Raw genomic sequence first — 16,853 nt, forward strand, 5'->3', positions numbered from 1 at the left:
GAGTAATTTTTGCCACTGCTATCTCGGCTTGACATATTCACAGCTGTAAATGATTTATCTTCAGCATTCTCTCCGTACTACTTCAAAGCGTAATTCTTCTGCCGGGGGATGGGGGCGCTTTGGGGTGTGCCCTATTGTTAATTGTTCTTTTCACTTGTACATTGTTACCGACAAGGAAGAGCAGGCGATGATAAAAGCCTCCAGTGGCCTCTCGGGCTGCCGTCAGCCAGCTCAGCCTAAGAGTGACCTTAAAGAGAGTGGGATGCGTTTTGTCAATGTGCAGCTGTAAACTGTACTGCTGAGAATGCCGCTTCAGGATTATTTGTGTGGTCTAATTTCCAATAATACTTCCCAATACTCCTAAAAATAATGCCCAGTTTATAATTATTTTAAGGCGAGGGAAACTAGGAAGCTAGATGCCGAGGGAAACTAGGGAAATTGCCTTTAACAGGATTGTGCACCACCGCTCACTCGTCATACAGGGGCTGTCTGCACCTCATAACGATGAAATACGATTGCAAGCAAAGGGCATGTCATGTTGGGATTCTAACCCCAACACGTGTACAGATATCTAAGCATGTGACTCTCTTCCAAAGTTTGGTCCGTATTTGCCGGCACCAAGATGTGCAGACATCCTGTCCGTAGTTAATGTTCAATGAGAGGTTTTCTAAAGTGTGTTGGTGCATGCCATTACTTGAATGCAGGCTGTGGAAAGGAAATTCTAAATTCTTCATATTCCTGACAAATAATTTCCTCCGTTCATCCCCTCCCGCACGGCAGAAATGACCAAGGGATTGGTCAAACAGGTAGGCTTTAAAGATCCTTAGTTAAGGAGGGGATGGCATGGGCGAAAGGGTTTAAGGAAGGCATCACTTTTCTCTCTTTCTCAGTTTTGATGAAGGGTTCCTATCCCGAAACTTTTAACTGTTTCAATTTTCCACAGATGTTGTCTGATCTGCTGAGATTTTTTTCAACATTTTCTGTTTTTTTAATTGAGATTTCCAGTTCAGATTGCAATTATTTTTCCTTTAATTTTACATTTAAGAAAGGAACCCCACGGCATAAAACATAAGGGGTTGAGGGCTCGGCTGCTAGTGACGGGTCCATGAAAATCAGGGGTACCCAGGAGGCCAGAGTTGGTCAAACGTTGAACAGACACAGCCTGATTTGCATCTGTTCTAAATGACGTAGCATTAAAATTCATCAACAACAGCCTTGCTTGATAAGTCCACGTTTGTCTTGAACCTTTCCGACCGAGTTACTGAAATGCAAACATCATTCAAAGCAAATGGCCTGGAGAAATAACGAAAACCACACTTTGAACGCCATGTGTCAGATATATGACATACACTCAAACTTCCTATTACTGGGGGTCCGGTGAAGCTGGCGATAACAATACATTTAAAATGGTATAACGCTTCAAAGTAGGTAGTTTACACGTGTCAAGTCGCCTATATGTTTAAGATACATTTAAAGGGAACATTTTTCACCGTCCACTGATTAAATTGCGTCGTATTGGGTCGCAGGAAATAAATGTCAATTTCCTTTCAAAATCGCAGGGATTACATCCACATCGGGAGCACTGGGTTGAAATATGCTCCGCATGGCTAATGTTATCCTAATTTCACACTTCATAGAGAACCTGCAGGAAATTCAGGCCAGGTGAGGGAGGGGTTGAGAGCCGGGGGCCGAATGCTCCTGGGTTTGTGAGCGAGGAGCTGTCAGTGTCTATTTATCCCCCATCCCTCTCAAAAGAAGAGCCACCTTGCATGAGCGAGAGGTGGGAAGGACATGCTGAGCAACGTCCAGTTCATCACGAAAAGAAGCAGAACAATTAGCATTTCACACGCTTTTCAAAAAAAAACCGTCCAGCCCTACCTTCCCCACAGAGTTCATCGTTTCCAATGGATTGTCCTTTTTTGGCTGTTGCGTGCGTTGGCAGGGTGACAGTAGTCGAGTGTGCAAACTTGCGCTATTGTCCCTAGACGCTGCGAAGCCATGGCGACCCACTAATATGACATAGGAAAATGTTTACTGATGGATATTCTATGGGCTTTGTCCAACTCTTTCTCTATCATGACGACTCGATTTAAGTCTCTAACTGTTTGACTACAAATGCAAGAGTGCTATCCAACTCGATCCCATTGTCAGGGCGGTTTGAATGGGTAATTCAGCTTTTGTGTGTTTCGATTGAGAAGGCAAACATAAAGACAAGATTCTTGAGCGCTCAAGCCCCCTAACCATGGATATCTGCACATCTCTTCAGTTTTTTCTGCTACTTCTTCTGACATCAGCCCCCCAAAAAAGCCTTAACAGAGCAGCTAAAAGTAGGCAGCCAGACTTGCAAAGCCAGCATTGTGTTCCTGCACTCAAGCATGCCTATCGCAAGGCATCAGGCAGCTGAAGTTATTTTTCATGGAAAAGAAAATCCACTGAGTCCTTGCATATTATCTGCACATCATGTTTTAGAGCAAAGGGCGATGAGGAGGGAGAAGTGAGAGAGGAAGAGAGTGGGAAAATTGCACTGAAAATTATTGTACTTCTTGGCTCGCTTTTTCTTTCCCTCTCTCTTGCGTTTCCATAACAACAATTTGTGATACAAAAGAATGTGGAACAAGCGAGCCCAGTGCCTGATTGGGATGTATTGTGTTAAGAAGGAGCTGCTGATTGGTCTGGAAGTGCCTTAACTACAGGCAGTTTATATTCATTCAGCTAACTCTAGTGGGAAAATAGATAGAAGGAAATTTCAAGATTTGTTCTCTAGCGGGTCCCAAAGGTGAGCAGAGCGTTTAAACAAGGGTTGGGTTATTGATGGAGATAATGCACAGGTACCATACATGTACCCAGCGCTGTGTGCGCTTGTGTTAATGGTTAATGCTATACAGTAAACCCTATACAATAGATTCTCAACAGGAATATATTGAATAGAAACGTAAAGAAAGTAAGATCGGGGAAGTTTTATGCTAATACTAGGTGCTTGTTCCCTGATAATAGTGGGGTTCTGCATACCTGGACTGGTGCCAGAAGTAGAAGCCGGTTTAATGTGGTGGCATTTCTTTTCCAATGAAGCTGTTATCAAACTAAATGTGTGTAGACGTATGTGTGTCTTTGCTAGGAATCAGTGCATTGGTCTCGTCAGTATATACGTCAGGAAATGTGAGGCCATTCTAATAGTACGAATGAACAAAACAAAATACTGTAACTCAGACAATGTCCTCGGTTAACATCTTCGAACACAATCACGTGTGGTTGGGATCTTCAGTGTACATAGCAGAGTTGAAAGTAGCTGACATTATTTGATGGGGGTCAACTCACGATTGAGTGATTGAAATAAGTGACAATTCTGTTCGTTGGTAATCAGAATTCAATAATTAGTGAAACGATCTCTCTTTATCTTACAGTTTTCGGTACAGGTAGAGGGGAGAGACCTGGCATCCTGCATTACTGATGGAGAGCTAGCCATAGGTGTGGATGTCCTGAAGTTTGGGATTAACATGGCATCTGCGGACAGTGAGGTGAAAACTTTATTGAATTTTGTCAACTTGGCTTCGAGTGATATCAAGGCGGCGTTGGACAAATCGGCTCCTTGCAGGCGTTCGGTCGACCACAGGAAATATTTACAGAAACAGCTGAAGCGTTTTTCGCAGAAATACTCGCGGATTCCGCGTTGTCACCCCAGCCGGCTGCTTGACGCCAGTTCGAAGGGAGGAACAGACGACAAGAACCGAGCTTATATTCTGCAGCATGCGGACCCTCACCTACACTTCAAACCTCCCGCTGACCAGGACTGTGGCGAAACTTTGCCGGGGACTATCACAGCGGCTGGGAAACAGCTGGGCAGACAAAACCAGGTGCCCATGAGGAAACGACAGCTCCCTGCGTCCTTCTGGGAGGAACCGAGGCCACCCAAAACCCTTCAGCCCTTGAACCTGCTTCACGTGGACCAAGTGGTGGCAGCGGCCGAAGATTCGCCGGGCCAGGGATCTGAAAGCAAGCGAATCCAGGGATGTTCCAACCCACCCAAACAATCCTCAGCACTCCCGACGATACAACAGGACTGCGAGAGAGAGCCGGTGAAATTCCACTTCACCTCCCTGTCACGCACAATGAATGTGTGCAGTTGCTGTCCATTTCAGTACCATGGTCACCGGGTATACCAGAGCCACCTGGGATTGCCTCCCTCTGGCTTCCCCGACATTGGTGTATGGAGGAAAGGGAGCAACCCACCAGCCGAGATCCAGGCTTACTCCAAAGACTCTTTAAGCGGACAAAAAATTCACAAACCTGTCGTTTTGAAGCCCATTCCCACGAAGCCTACTGTCCCACCTCCCTTGTACAACGTGTATGGGTTTCTTTGATTACCTGTAGTTGGGGTGAATTCTCAGACTTCCAGCAGAGACACTTTGTGACGCTGGCAGTGCATGAACGTTCACAACTGATGTCCAGTTCACCTAATCATTAAGCAAGTAGTTTTGGGGATAATGGATGTGTGGGTGAACGTGTACCTGGTTGTGTGTGTGCGTGTATATATATATCTAAGTGCGTGTCTTTCTATGTATTTTTGTGTGTATGAGTTTCTGCTCGCTGATGTGTGTGTGTGAATTCATGTTTAGATCTTCATGTTGTGGCCTTTCCAGAATAATTCTAACCATGCAGCTCAGCTTATTTTAAACGTAGACCCAGTTCCCACAGGCACTGTTGCAATCCCTCTCTGGTGAGCACTGACCAGCTCTGTCCGTAAATGACACAACAGGTCGAAGCGAACAGAGGCCGAGTTAAAATACCCCAAATCAAACTCAAGGGCAGGCAGGCCGGCATATGCACAATGGAAGAGCGGCTCGCCGCACACTTATTGGCAACTGCGAAGAAAAACGTAGATCAGGAAGTGAATTCCATCCGGTGCAAACGTTATACTACTTTAAGTGAATTTTTTCTGGCTAATTTTAAATGATGTCCAACAGTATGAATTCCAGGTTAAAGAAATGATTTCGCTCGCGTGTTTTTACACCTGATCAATGGAACAGAAGATATTTTTATTTTCAATAAAACAGGGGCGGCTCTTCCCACTCTATAGTCAGCGTGAGAGGTGTTCTGTGTTGGTGAAACGTCCCCCGTCACACAGGCCAGAGCCGTCACCGTGTGACCGCCCAGCGCTGCTCCCCTGTTCCGCCGCACGCATTCACACAGGGAACATTCCATACTGCCCGATAACCAAATCCTGTTTTATCTGTTCTTACCTGTTACACAACAAAAAAAATCTATTGAGAACAAAAGATTCATGGAATGAAGTTCAAAATATATTCCGGGGGAAAGGGTTCCTGCTACTTCTATTAAGGATTTGAAATTACCAGACTATAGCAACAATTCGTGAAGCCTACAGACTTGAAGTAGGCTAATGCGGCATTTAATTTAGCGATTGTCCTGTACAGCAATTAAAGCTTCGCTAAAATGCGTCAAACGGGTTTCCTTGGGATCGAAGACCAGGACGTTTGGGTTTAAGAGAGCACAGGACCACAAATAAATATTACTGTCGGGCTAGAATGGAGTGGGATGGTCCCGTTCAGTGGTCGACTTCCACTGCGGGCGATTGAGGGGGCGACTTATACTCTTGGAACCCACGGTTACAGTAACTGTCTCATAACTACGGACAATTGCATAGAGCCCCACCAACAACTTTAGGCTGGTGGTGAAGTTGGTCCTTTTTATCTTTCAGCCTCCGCAGTGCAACAGTCCTTTTATCAGTCGATGTAAATTGGTAAATTGGTTTATTATTGTCACTTGTACCGAGGTACAGTGAAAAACTTGTCTTGCATACCGTTGGTCCAGGTCAATTCATTACACAGTGCATTGAGGTAGTACAAAGTAAAACAATAACAGAATACAGAGTAAAGTGTCACAGCTACAGGGAAAGTGCAGTGCAATAAGGTGCAAGGTCACAATAAGTAGATTGTGAGGTTAAGAGTCCATTTTATCCTACTAGGGAACCGTTTAATAGTCTTATAACAGCAGGATAGAAACTGTCCTTGAGCCTGGTGGTACGTGCTTTCAGGCTTTTGTATCTTCTGCCCGATGTGAGGGGGGAGAAGAGAGAATGTCCTTGGTGGGTGGGGTCTTTAATCATGCTGGCTGCTTTACCAAGGCAGCGAGAAGTATAGACAGAGTCCATCGTGCGGAGACACAAGAGATTCTGCAGTTGCTGGAATGTGGAGCAACACACACAGAATGCTGGAGGAACTCAGCAGGTCAGGCTGAGGTCTTCCATCATTTTGTGTGTGATGCTCCATGGAGGGGAGGCTGGTTTCCGTGACGCGCTGGGCTGTGTCCACAACTCTTTGCAGTTTCTTGCCGTCCCGGGCAGAGGAGTTGCCTTACCCAGCTGTGACGCATCCAGATAGGATGCTTTCTATGATGCATCGATAAAAATTGGTGAGGGTCAAAGGGGACATGCCAAATCTCTTTAATGGTTATGCCATAATCAATTGAAACACTCTCGGGATTCAACGAGTCATTGTAGACACTTCAAAGATCAATCAACATTAAAAAAAAGCTGCAGATCCTGGAGATAAAGTCATAGTGTCATACAGCACGGAAACAGACCCTTCGGCCCATCATGTGTTTACCGACCATCAAGTACCTATCTATACTAATTCCATTTACCTGGTTGGTAAACTCCTATAACTTGGCGATTCAAGTGCTCGTCCAAGTGCATCTGAAACGCTGTGAGAGCACCTGCCTTCACCACCTCCTCAGACAGTGCCGTCTAGAATGCATTCATCATCTGTATGAAAAAAAATCTTCCCCAGATCCTCTCTAAACCTTTTAATTCTCATTTTAAACCTACGTCTTCTGGTCGTAGACGCGTCTGTCATGGGAGGAAAGTTAGCCGAAAGTTAACAAAAAAACAAAAATGCTGGAAAAACTCAGCAGGTCAGGCAGCATTTGATGTCTAACCTGGCATGTTCAGTGTTTCCAGCATTTCAAAGGTAAGATATGAAATGGAAAATAAAGACCTTTCCTAATGACTGAAATTGAAACAAGTTGCCCTCCGTCTTCTGTCAGTCGATGCTTTTACTATGATCTGATATTGATCTGTTTGAGTGCTTTCGCTAAACGGGGTATGTATTGGTGCGGACGGTTGATTTAGACTGTGCACACTTTCATGTACCGGTGTTTGCAATCATTTACACTCAGCAAGCGGCCGAATCGGAATGGAATCAAAGTAAATCATACGAAAGATCGCAGAACGTTCTGCGAGATTTGGGGCCATGCGTACACCCAATTATCAGCCGCTCCTTATCTGAAGCGATACTTTATTCAGTTTATTCATCCCGCTCAGCAACTTGGGAACACACCCCCAAGTAAGACGAGCGATTTTACTTCGATTGCACTCGCTCAGGGCAACTAACTGCGCCAAATTCTCAGGTGTACAATCATCTGTGGTCACACTAACCCAGCATTAATCACTTGGCCTACAGCGAGCAATATTTAGGGCATAGGTGTTCCCTGCAGTGATCAAAAATCAATTCAGACAGAGACCTAAATACTCCATACCTCGTGGTCTCCGGGATTACTCTGACTTTTTTATTTATAGTATCTGTTACACTACCACAGATCAGTTCCGTGATGTCCTTCGGTACATTGTGGTCATTTTGATTGCGTTGTTTGCTGGGTGATTCGACATCCAGACTCTGTTGGGAAGTTTGTATAGAAACCTGGGTGTAACTTCACTCCGGTCAAACTAACACAGTGTCGGGCGCATTGCGTTAATTGTCTGACTGGTGGAAACAGAAAGCCAAGGTGCTTTCCTATCAGCGACAACTTGAAAAGAAACCAGCGAAAGGCGAAGAAACTGTTCCCTGGGCACAGTTCTAGGCCGGATTCCTAATGAGTCACACACGTTTTAACAACAGTGCCGATAGTCCCGCGTTACAATGGCCCTGCTGTTAAACACAAACCCCAAACACTATTTTTTTAAAAATTACGAAACACGCCTTGGCCGCTTTAGATGTTGGGTTTTCTAGTCCGAATGCAGACGCAAAAATATATAATTGTGTGTTAATAAATACAGAAACGAATCACATAGAGACATTACGTTAAAGGTGACCATTCAGCCCGTCGAGTTCATGCCTGGTCCCTGTCGGCCCAACTCCCGCTCTACCCGCGTATCCTTATCCAACCCTATTACCCTATCCAACTTCCTTTGGAAATCATTATGCAGGATGCACAAACTCCAGTTGTATAGGGCACCTCACCGAAACAGGCGCAGGTTGCAGGCGCTTTCTGAGACCGGTTGCTGAATTGTCATTACCGAACAGGCAACGTTTGATTGAGTGCTATCGACTGGAGGAAATTTCCGGACATACGTTGGGGCGATCGAGGGCTATTTTACAAATCCTTCATTTCTCAAAGGTTTTTTGTGGAGGCGTGGTAGGGGGAGGGGGGTGGGTGGAGTGCCGGTCGTCAAGAGTCAGTATGGATTCAGGCGACTTAGGTGAGAACTGTGGAGACACAAGACCCTGCAGATGCTGGAGCCTGGAGCAACAAATTCAGCGGATCGAGCAGCATCTGTGGGGAGGAAAGAGATTGTCGACGATTTCTTTCCTCCCACAGATGCTGCTCAACCCGCCGAGTTCCTCCAGCAGATTGTTTGTTGCTTACATTAGAACTGTGATAAGTAATTTGCAATTAATCACATGCAGCCAAAGTCCACAGACAGGACAGACTCTGAAAGTGATGCAGGAAGGAGTTTCAGCAGGTCAGGCAGCATCTATGGAGGGAAATAAACAGTCGACGTTTCAGGTCGAGACCCTTCATCAGGACGTGCATCAGTCCACTTGGTTCCGATGTCAGATACGCAAGTCTCGTGTGGCGGAATTGTCTTGCACCAATGCTAAACGTGTATTGTCATTGCACTCTTTAAGATAAGACACACAAGAGATTCTGCAGATGCCGGAACCTGGAGCAACTCACGCAAAATGCTGGAGGAACTCAGCAGGTCAGGCAGCATCTATGGAGGGTATTGGTATTGGTTTACTATTGTCACTTGTACCGAGGTACAGTGAAAAGCTTGTCTTACAACCGATCGTACAGGTCAATTCATTACACAGTGCAGTTACATTGAGTCAGTACAGAGTGCATAGATGTAGTACATGTAAAAACAATAACAGTACAGAGTAAAGTGTAACAGCTACAGAGAAAGTGCAGTGCAATAAGGCGCAAGGTCACAACAAGGTAGATCGTGAACAAGGTAGATCGTGAACAACACATCTTGATGAAGGGTCTCGACCCGAAACGTCAGTTGTTTATTTCCCTCTATAGATGCTGCCTGACCTGCTAAGTTCCTCCAGCATTTTGTGTGTGTTGCTCTTTAAGGTAAGGTTCTTTCTGACACCTTCCTGAAGCTGTACTACACCTGCTATCAGATCTTAGCGTAATGTTCCACACGCTGACACCTCGTGTTTATTGAAAAACAGGTTGTCATGGGAAAATACATTATTTATATAGTACCTTTCATGGCCTCGGGATGTCCAAAAGCTCTTTGTCGCCACTGAAGTAGGGAGTTTTGTGCAAATATTAAACCCGTTTGTTAAAGTGAATAACAAGATCCACATTGAAGCACTCTGTAATAACTTTGCCTAAGACAGACTGTGCACATTGAGCAGATCACTCACTATAGATGTATTCATGTCAAAATCTCCCGTGCTTTGTCATTTTTCTGCAGTATTGAGAAACATGTCCTGCGGGTAAATTGCATCCAATGAAAATGTTTTAACATTTTAACTGAATTTATACGAATGGTTCTAAGTGATGTTAAACCTGGTTTGGTTTCCTTGTACAAGAAATGATTTCATTCTGTGTAAGGTGGCAATTAATTGTTTTGTACTGTATGTTTGAGAGAGACTGATGCGAGAAGATATAATTTTATTAAATAAAAAGGAAGGCTATAAAACTATGCGATGGAGAAACGGTTTGTTATATTGGTTTATTAATTCCATTTAATGGATTGCAATGTATATTGATTTAATTGCAAACAGGGTCACTAGTTAAAAAGAGCTGCTTGTAGCAATGGATAGTCCAGAGAGATTATAACGCAGAACACGATTTCTTGACATTATGTAACTGATTTCTTCATTTTCTGGAGCCTTTTTTCAGAAATCAGTCACCCTTGGAGAACAGTATGAAATAATGCATTGGTTTTCAAACTAGGGGACTGCGTCTCCTCTTGGTATGGGGAGGGTAGGCTGGTAGACGGTTGAGGAGTAGCTGTGTGGGGTGTTGCTCGGGGATTTTGACGAGATGAATTCATCTGCAAGCAAAGGATTTTTCTTTTTAATGTTAGCTTAATTGTTGATTTCAACTCTGCAACGGTGCCTGCTCTTAAATTCCTATAAACCGCACATGATCCAACACAACTTATCAATTTCAAAAGTCACCGGTCAGATTTCCCGCTGATTGGTGGAGTTACCGGTCAATCCCAGCACATTTTGTCATCTCAGTGGGCACTGGTGCGAAACACACCGAGCTATATGTTATCGGCGCCCTTTCTTAACGCTTCCCCTTGCATTGCTCCGCTTACAGTTATTGTAACTGGCTTAAGAAAAAGGTCCGGGTAACTACCAAAAAATGCACCAAAAGTAACAGATTACATCATTGTTCTTCACTCCAAGCGCTGAAGCGCAATATAAACAGAAAATGCTGGAAACACTCAGCAGGTCAGGCAGCATCTGTGGGAAGAGGAACAGAGTGAAACTTTAAGGTCTGAGACTCTCCTTCAGGTCAAAGACTCTTCTTCTCTGATGCTATATGACCTGTTAAGTGGTTACATAATTTTCTGTTTCTATTTTAGATTTCCAGCATCAGACATTTCTTTTTATTTTATTTATTGCTTGATTAGCAATGTATTGTCTTGACTCGTGCAGACTCCAGCTTTAGAAGCCCCAACCTTCTCCTTAAGTGCAGATTGTCGACAACCTGTCTGGACCTTTATGGTTTAAAACCCATACCATTACTAACCAAGTCCCTCCAGAGCTGAGGATCCTCAACCCTACTCACCTAGTCCTTTTACTGACTAAACAACCTCATTCATCTTGCAAGGCCGCGTGTTATTTTCTTCTTTTGTTTGCAGTGGGTTTATATGCTTGATGGTCCTATGACTTGAGTTGTATTCCCTTATAGAAACAAAAAGCTTTTTGTTCAGTGTTTGAGGTTAGTGTGGAGGGACTGAAAGACATTAAATCTCTGCAGCGTGTGCAGCGAAAACAGGTGAGAACCGCTGAAGTAATGAGAGGCTTCTCGGGCTAATTAATAGTCTCAGCCCAAGCTTTGTACCCGCCAATAAGATAATTGGTCCAATTCGGCTGGACGATTGGGCGAGTTTCCACAACTCAACCAATGGAAGTGCCATCTAGATTCGGTGGATGCCTAACTAAAATTCGAAGTTCCAGTTTTCGCCTAGCGGTTGTCAATTTACTCAGTTTAATCTTTCATCTCACGTTAGTATACTTTGCTACACGCCACCTCTTCTTCATCCCTCTTGCACTTTTGTTATGATGTTTCTCTGAAAACCCCAAGCTCTTTCTTTTGCCTGTGGTATTTCTTTGTAATCAGACGATCCTTTGTTGATGGTAAAATTGAAGGCTCTTTTGCCGGCAGATCTGCCGCAAGTACCAACGTTGCCATTCCTGAGAAGGGAAATGTCTGAGACCATTTCAAACTCTGTCTGGAGCTACTGAAGTTACAGTGAATGTGCAGGACCAGGAAGTCCTTACTTTGGTTTCTTCAGCCCCTAGAATTATTTTCCTTCTCACTATTTATGCTAGGCCTGAAGGCGGATGGGCTATTTTCCAATTATGTTCATCTATTGCGCCGTTTTATGGGTGATTTTACTCTTGGGGCCCATGGTAATTAGTGTACATGGAAACTCAGGTACTCTTTGAACTTGTTCAGCTGGGTGCATCTTCAAGTACATTCTGGGCGAAGTTTCCCAATTGCTCAGGGGGGAAAATCCAGTCCGCGCCTATCTTTATTTTTCCATTTCCTTTCCTTGTGTTTTCTCCTTTGGTCAATCTCATCATTATCATTCTCTATATTGTTTAGTTTATCCGGATGTCTTTCCCTGTAGTAAATCTTCCTTCAGCACATTACGGATCTATACTCCCCATTGGCCTGGATTAAAAACGGCTCCAACAACACACAAAAACTTCAACCCCAGCCAGGACAAAACAGTCCACTTGATTGGCGTTAATTTCTCCATCCTAAACTTTCACTCCCTCTATTACTGGTGCTGCAGTGCATGCTCTCCAAGGCTACTCCGAGAACTCCCCACCCCCAAACCTTTGGATGGACAAGGTGTATGGAAACACCGCCACTTGTAGGTTACAAACCATCCTGACTTGGAAATATCTCATTAATCCTTCGTAGTCGCGAGTCCCAGATCCTGAAATTTATTACCAAGCAGCAACACGGCGGCGGATTCGTCAAATAAAGTGGAAGAAGAAAGCTCAGGACGCCTCTTCAAGGGTAAACACGGATTTGCATTGAATGCTGTCCTGGGCTTGCCAGAAATGTCCACATTCCCGAGTTACGAACAAGCACTTTTTAGCGTTCCTCTTGTGCATCTCCCAAAAGACCCCGTACGTTTAATCTCTCCGTTTGTTTTATGATGCACTTCCTCGGTTTCCATGCTTGTTAAATCACCAACTTGAATTTCCAGGAGCGATTGCGCCACCCAGTGACTCTCTGATTTTAAAAAAAAAAGTGCCACCAGCCGAGACATTCCCAGACTTGGCTGAACAGTGCGTCCCCCTGGACAAGACTGCTGGAGGATGTTCCTCAAATAACCGGGCGGTTATCTTATACTAGTAAGAAAATATGTTTGATTCCATGGGGAATTTAGCAAAAGGAAGGACCACTGTGGGGAATCTTGTGGAATAAGACATGGCATACAATTGACTTCTTTTTTAGAAGTCATAGATAATGTGGAGATTGGACTGCACATGGAATTGTCTCCTGCAGACCATAGATATAGACTGTCACTTGGGGGGTGGTGGGGTGGTATTGGGAAGGAAGAGTGGTGGAGTGGGGAGGTGCAAGGGCTTGAGGAATGCATACCCAGAATTAACTGCAGGGGCTATTTTCCTGCCTAATAATCATATAGGCTCACAGGCTGTTGGGTTGAAAAGCAACTGGCGACTGTGCTAGGTCCATTATTGTGGGAACCAAATATTCATGTGATGAGGTAGTAGAGCAGTTTAAGGAAGGGGTGGGGGTAAGATATGGCTCTGATCTTGAGAGGAAGCTGGGTGTCAAGTGATAATGAGAAAGTGGTGGGGCTGCCAGCCAGTCAGGGTGTCCTTTTTAAAATTTAAGCTTGGGGGTGCCTGGAGACAAGACGCCTGCTTCTCCTGGTCCATTATAGGCATTGACCTCGGTGATCTGGTCCTTCTCATCCCCTTTCATTTGCCGGTTTCCTGAGTCCCAGGAAAACCAGCCTGTGTGTTTAAAAATAAAACGGAAGTGCACAGTGTGCAGCAGGTCAAAACCAATGCAGTCACCCTGCTCTCGATCAGCAGCAAAGTAGTGGAAGGTGTCCCCTCCAGTAAATGTCAGAGTGGCATTGACGTTCCAATAACAAGCTCATTGGACCAAAGAGTGACTTCCCCGGACATCGACAACATTTGACTGAATGCGGCATCTAGAAACCCTGGTGAAACTGAAGTTAATGGGCATCAAGGGGAAAGCAATCCAATGGTTGGGTTCCTATCTCTCATGAAAGGAAGTAATTATAGTTTTTGGAAGTCAATTATCTCTGTTCCAGGACATGACTTCAGGGCCTCTCAGGGTAATGTCCCAGAACCAACCTTCATTTTTGACATTCCTTTCATCGTAAGGTCAGAAGCGAGGATGACTGCAAAATGCTCAGTTCCATTCATAACTCCTCAGTTTATGAAGTAATCCACAGCTGGAGGCAGCAAGATCCTGACAACATTCAGGACTTGGGCTGATAAATGACTACTGTTGTGCAATAATAATCTCCAGCAAAAGAGAGTCTAACCACTTACCCTGACCTTCAGTGGCATGTTCATCACTGCATGTCCCACCATCAATATTCTGGGGGTTATTATTTGACCAGACATTTTTCTGGACCAGCTACACAAATATTGTGGCTGCAAGAGAAGATCAGAGGCTGGGTATCCTAAGAACATAAGAAATAAAAGCAGGAGCAGACTACCCAGTCCTTTGGCCTGCTCTACTATTCATTAAGATCATAGCTAATCTATCTCAGCGCTATTTTCTGCCACTATCCTCATACACTTTGATACGCTCAACATCCAGAAATCTATTGGTCTGTTTTGAGTGAACACAATGACCAATCCTCCACAGCCCTCTGGGATATGGAATTCCAAATGTTCCTCGCCCTCTGTGTGAAGGAATTTTTCTTCTCAATCCTAAATGTCCTACTCCTCATTCTCAAACTGTGCCCCTGGTCATAGACTGCTTAGCCTGAGTAAAATATTCTCCCTCCATCCAGCCTGTCAAGCTCTTCAAAAAATTTTTGTTTGTTACAATGAAGTCCTTGCTTATTCCTTTAGAGAATGCAGTCCCAGTCTGCTCAGTGTGTCCTCGCATGGCAATCCCAGGAACCAGTCTAGTGAAACTTCACTGAATTCCCTCCTATGGCAATTAAATCCTTTCTTAGCTGAGGAGCCCAAAATTGTGTACAGTACTCAACATTCAGGGTTGTATACAATTGCAGTAAGACACTTCAATCTTGTTCAAATCCTCTTGAAATAAAGGCTATAATGCCATTTCGCCTTCTACTTAGTTACTGCACTTGTATGTTGGCCTTCAATGACTTCTGTTAAGTATGCCTGGGTCCCTTTGAACATCAATACTACCACTACCCAATCTGTCAACATTTAATAAATATTCTGGTTTGCTGTTATGTGAGCCAAGGTGGATAACCTTGCATTTTTCCACGTTATATTGCATCTGCCATGCTCTTGCCCACTCATTCAGTTTGTACATATCCCCTTGAAGTCTCTCTATATCCTCCTCTTAATTCACACTCCCACCTAGTTTAGTTTTGTTAGCAAGCTTTGAAATATGACATTTGGTCGCCTCATCCAAATCCTTGATTATAGATTGTGAAAAGTTGGGGCCCAGCCACTGGTCCTTCTAGTCACAGCTTGCCAACCTGAGATGGACCTGTTTATTCCCATTCTTTGCTTTTGGTCTGATAACCCATTCTCAAACTATATCAGTATATTACCCCAATTCCATGGACTCTAACCTTATCGATCAATGTCCTGAGACTTATCCAACGTCCTCCAAAATTCCAAATATAGTGATTATGGAATAGGGGATAGAGGGATATGGAATTAACTCAGGCAGGTGGGATTAGTATAGATAGGCATGATGGCTGGCATAGACACAGTGGGTAAAGGGCCTGTTTCTATGCTACACAACTCTCTGACTCTATACCACATCCAGTAGTTCCACCTTATTCTACTAGTCACACCCTCAAACAATCCCATCAGATTAGCCAAACATGATTTTACTTTCATAAATTCACATTGACTCTGCTCAATCCTATTATTCTTTTCAAGGTCTTCTGTTATTACATTCTTCATTACAAATTAATTTTCCCTACCTCTGATGTTAAGATAGCAGATTGGTGTTCCCTATTTTTGGTCTCCCTCCTTTCCTGTATGGTGGAGTCACATTGACTACCCAATCCACAGGATCCATCATGTGATGAATTATCTGCTTCCTGACACCCCAAAATCTTTCCACCCTTTACAAGGCACAAATCAGAAGCGTGATGGAATACTCTCCACCTATCTGGGTGAGTACAGCGCCGACAACATTCAGAAAGATTGACGCCATTCAGGACACAGCAGCCTGCTTGACTGGCAACCCATCATCCACCCCAAATGTTTGTTTGCTCCACTATCGGCACACAGTGGCTGCAGTGTGTACCATTTACACAATACACTACAGTTGCTTGACAAGATGGCTCTGATAGCACCTCCTGAACCCACAACCTCTACTGGCAAGAAGGACAAGGGCAGCAGGTGCATGGAAACACCTCCATGTTCCACAGCATCCTGACATGGAAATATATTGTAAGTCCTTCATTATCACTGGGTCTAAATCCAGGAACTTCCTACCCAACAGCTGTGTGGGAATATTTTCACCAGAGAATTCTTCACATTCTTTGAAGATGTGACAAAACACATTGATGAAAGTAGAGCAGTGGAGGTGGTGTACATGGATTTTAGTAAGGCGTTTCATAAAGTTCCTCATGGAAGGCTTATTCAGAAAGTCAGGAGGCATGGGATCCAGGGAAACTTGGCTGTGTGGATTCAGAATTGGCTCACCCATAGACGACAGAAGGTGGTGGTAGATGGAGCGTATTCTGCCTGGAGGTCGGTGACCAGTGGTGTTCTGCAGGGATCTGTTCTGGGACCCCTGCTCTTTGTGATTTTTATAAATGACTTGGATGTGGAAGGGTGGGTTAGTAAGTTTGCTGATGATACTAAGGTTGGTGGTGTTGTGGATAGTGTAGAAGGTTGCTCTAGATTACAACAAGATATTGATAGACTGCAGACCTGGGCTGAGAAGTGACAGATGGACTTCAACCCGGATAAGTGTGAAGTGATACACTTCGGGAAATCAAACTTGAAGGCAAAATACAAGGTTAATGGCAGGACCCTTAGCAGTGTGGAGGAACAGAGGGATCTTGGGGTCCACGTCCATAGATCCCTCAAGGTTGCCACGCAGGTCAATAGGGTTGTTAAGAAGACGTATGGGGTGTTGGCCTTCATTAGTCGGGGTATTGAGTTCAAGAG

At 44.3% G+C, this 16,853-nt stretch overlaps 1 protein-coding gene across 1 annotated transcript; it reads left to right on the forward strand.

Annotated features, from left to right (window-relative positions):
• The first annotated feature begins 2,680 nt into the window (after positions 1-2,680).
• On the forward strand, positions 2,681-5,073 carry LOC127571050 (protein FAM181A-like). Its single transcript, XM_052017094.1, has 2 exons — positions 2,681-2,776; positions 3,402-5,073. The coding sequence occupies exon 2, from the start codon at positions 3,495-3,497 to the stop codon at positions 4,356-4,358; it is 864 nt and encodes a 287-aa protein (XP_051873054.1). The 5' UTR covers positions 2,681-2,776; positions 3,402-3,494; the 3' UTR covers positions 4,359-5,073.
• Positions 5,074-16,853: the final 11,780 nt, after the last annotated feature.

Source organism: Pristis pectinata, chromosome 1 (genome assembly GCF_009764475.1).
Source record: "Pristis pectinata isolate sPriPec2 chromosome 1, sPriPec2.1.pri, whole genome shotgun sequence".
Classification (NCBI taxonomy): Eukaryota; Metazoa; Chordata; class Chondrichthyes; order Rhinopristiformes; family Pristidae; genus Pristis; species Pristis pectinata.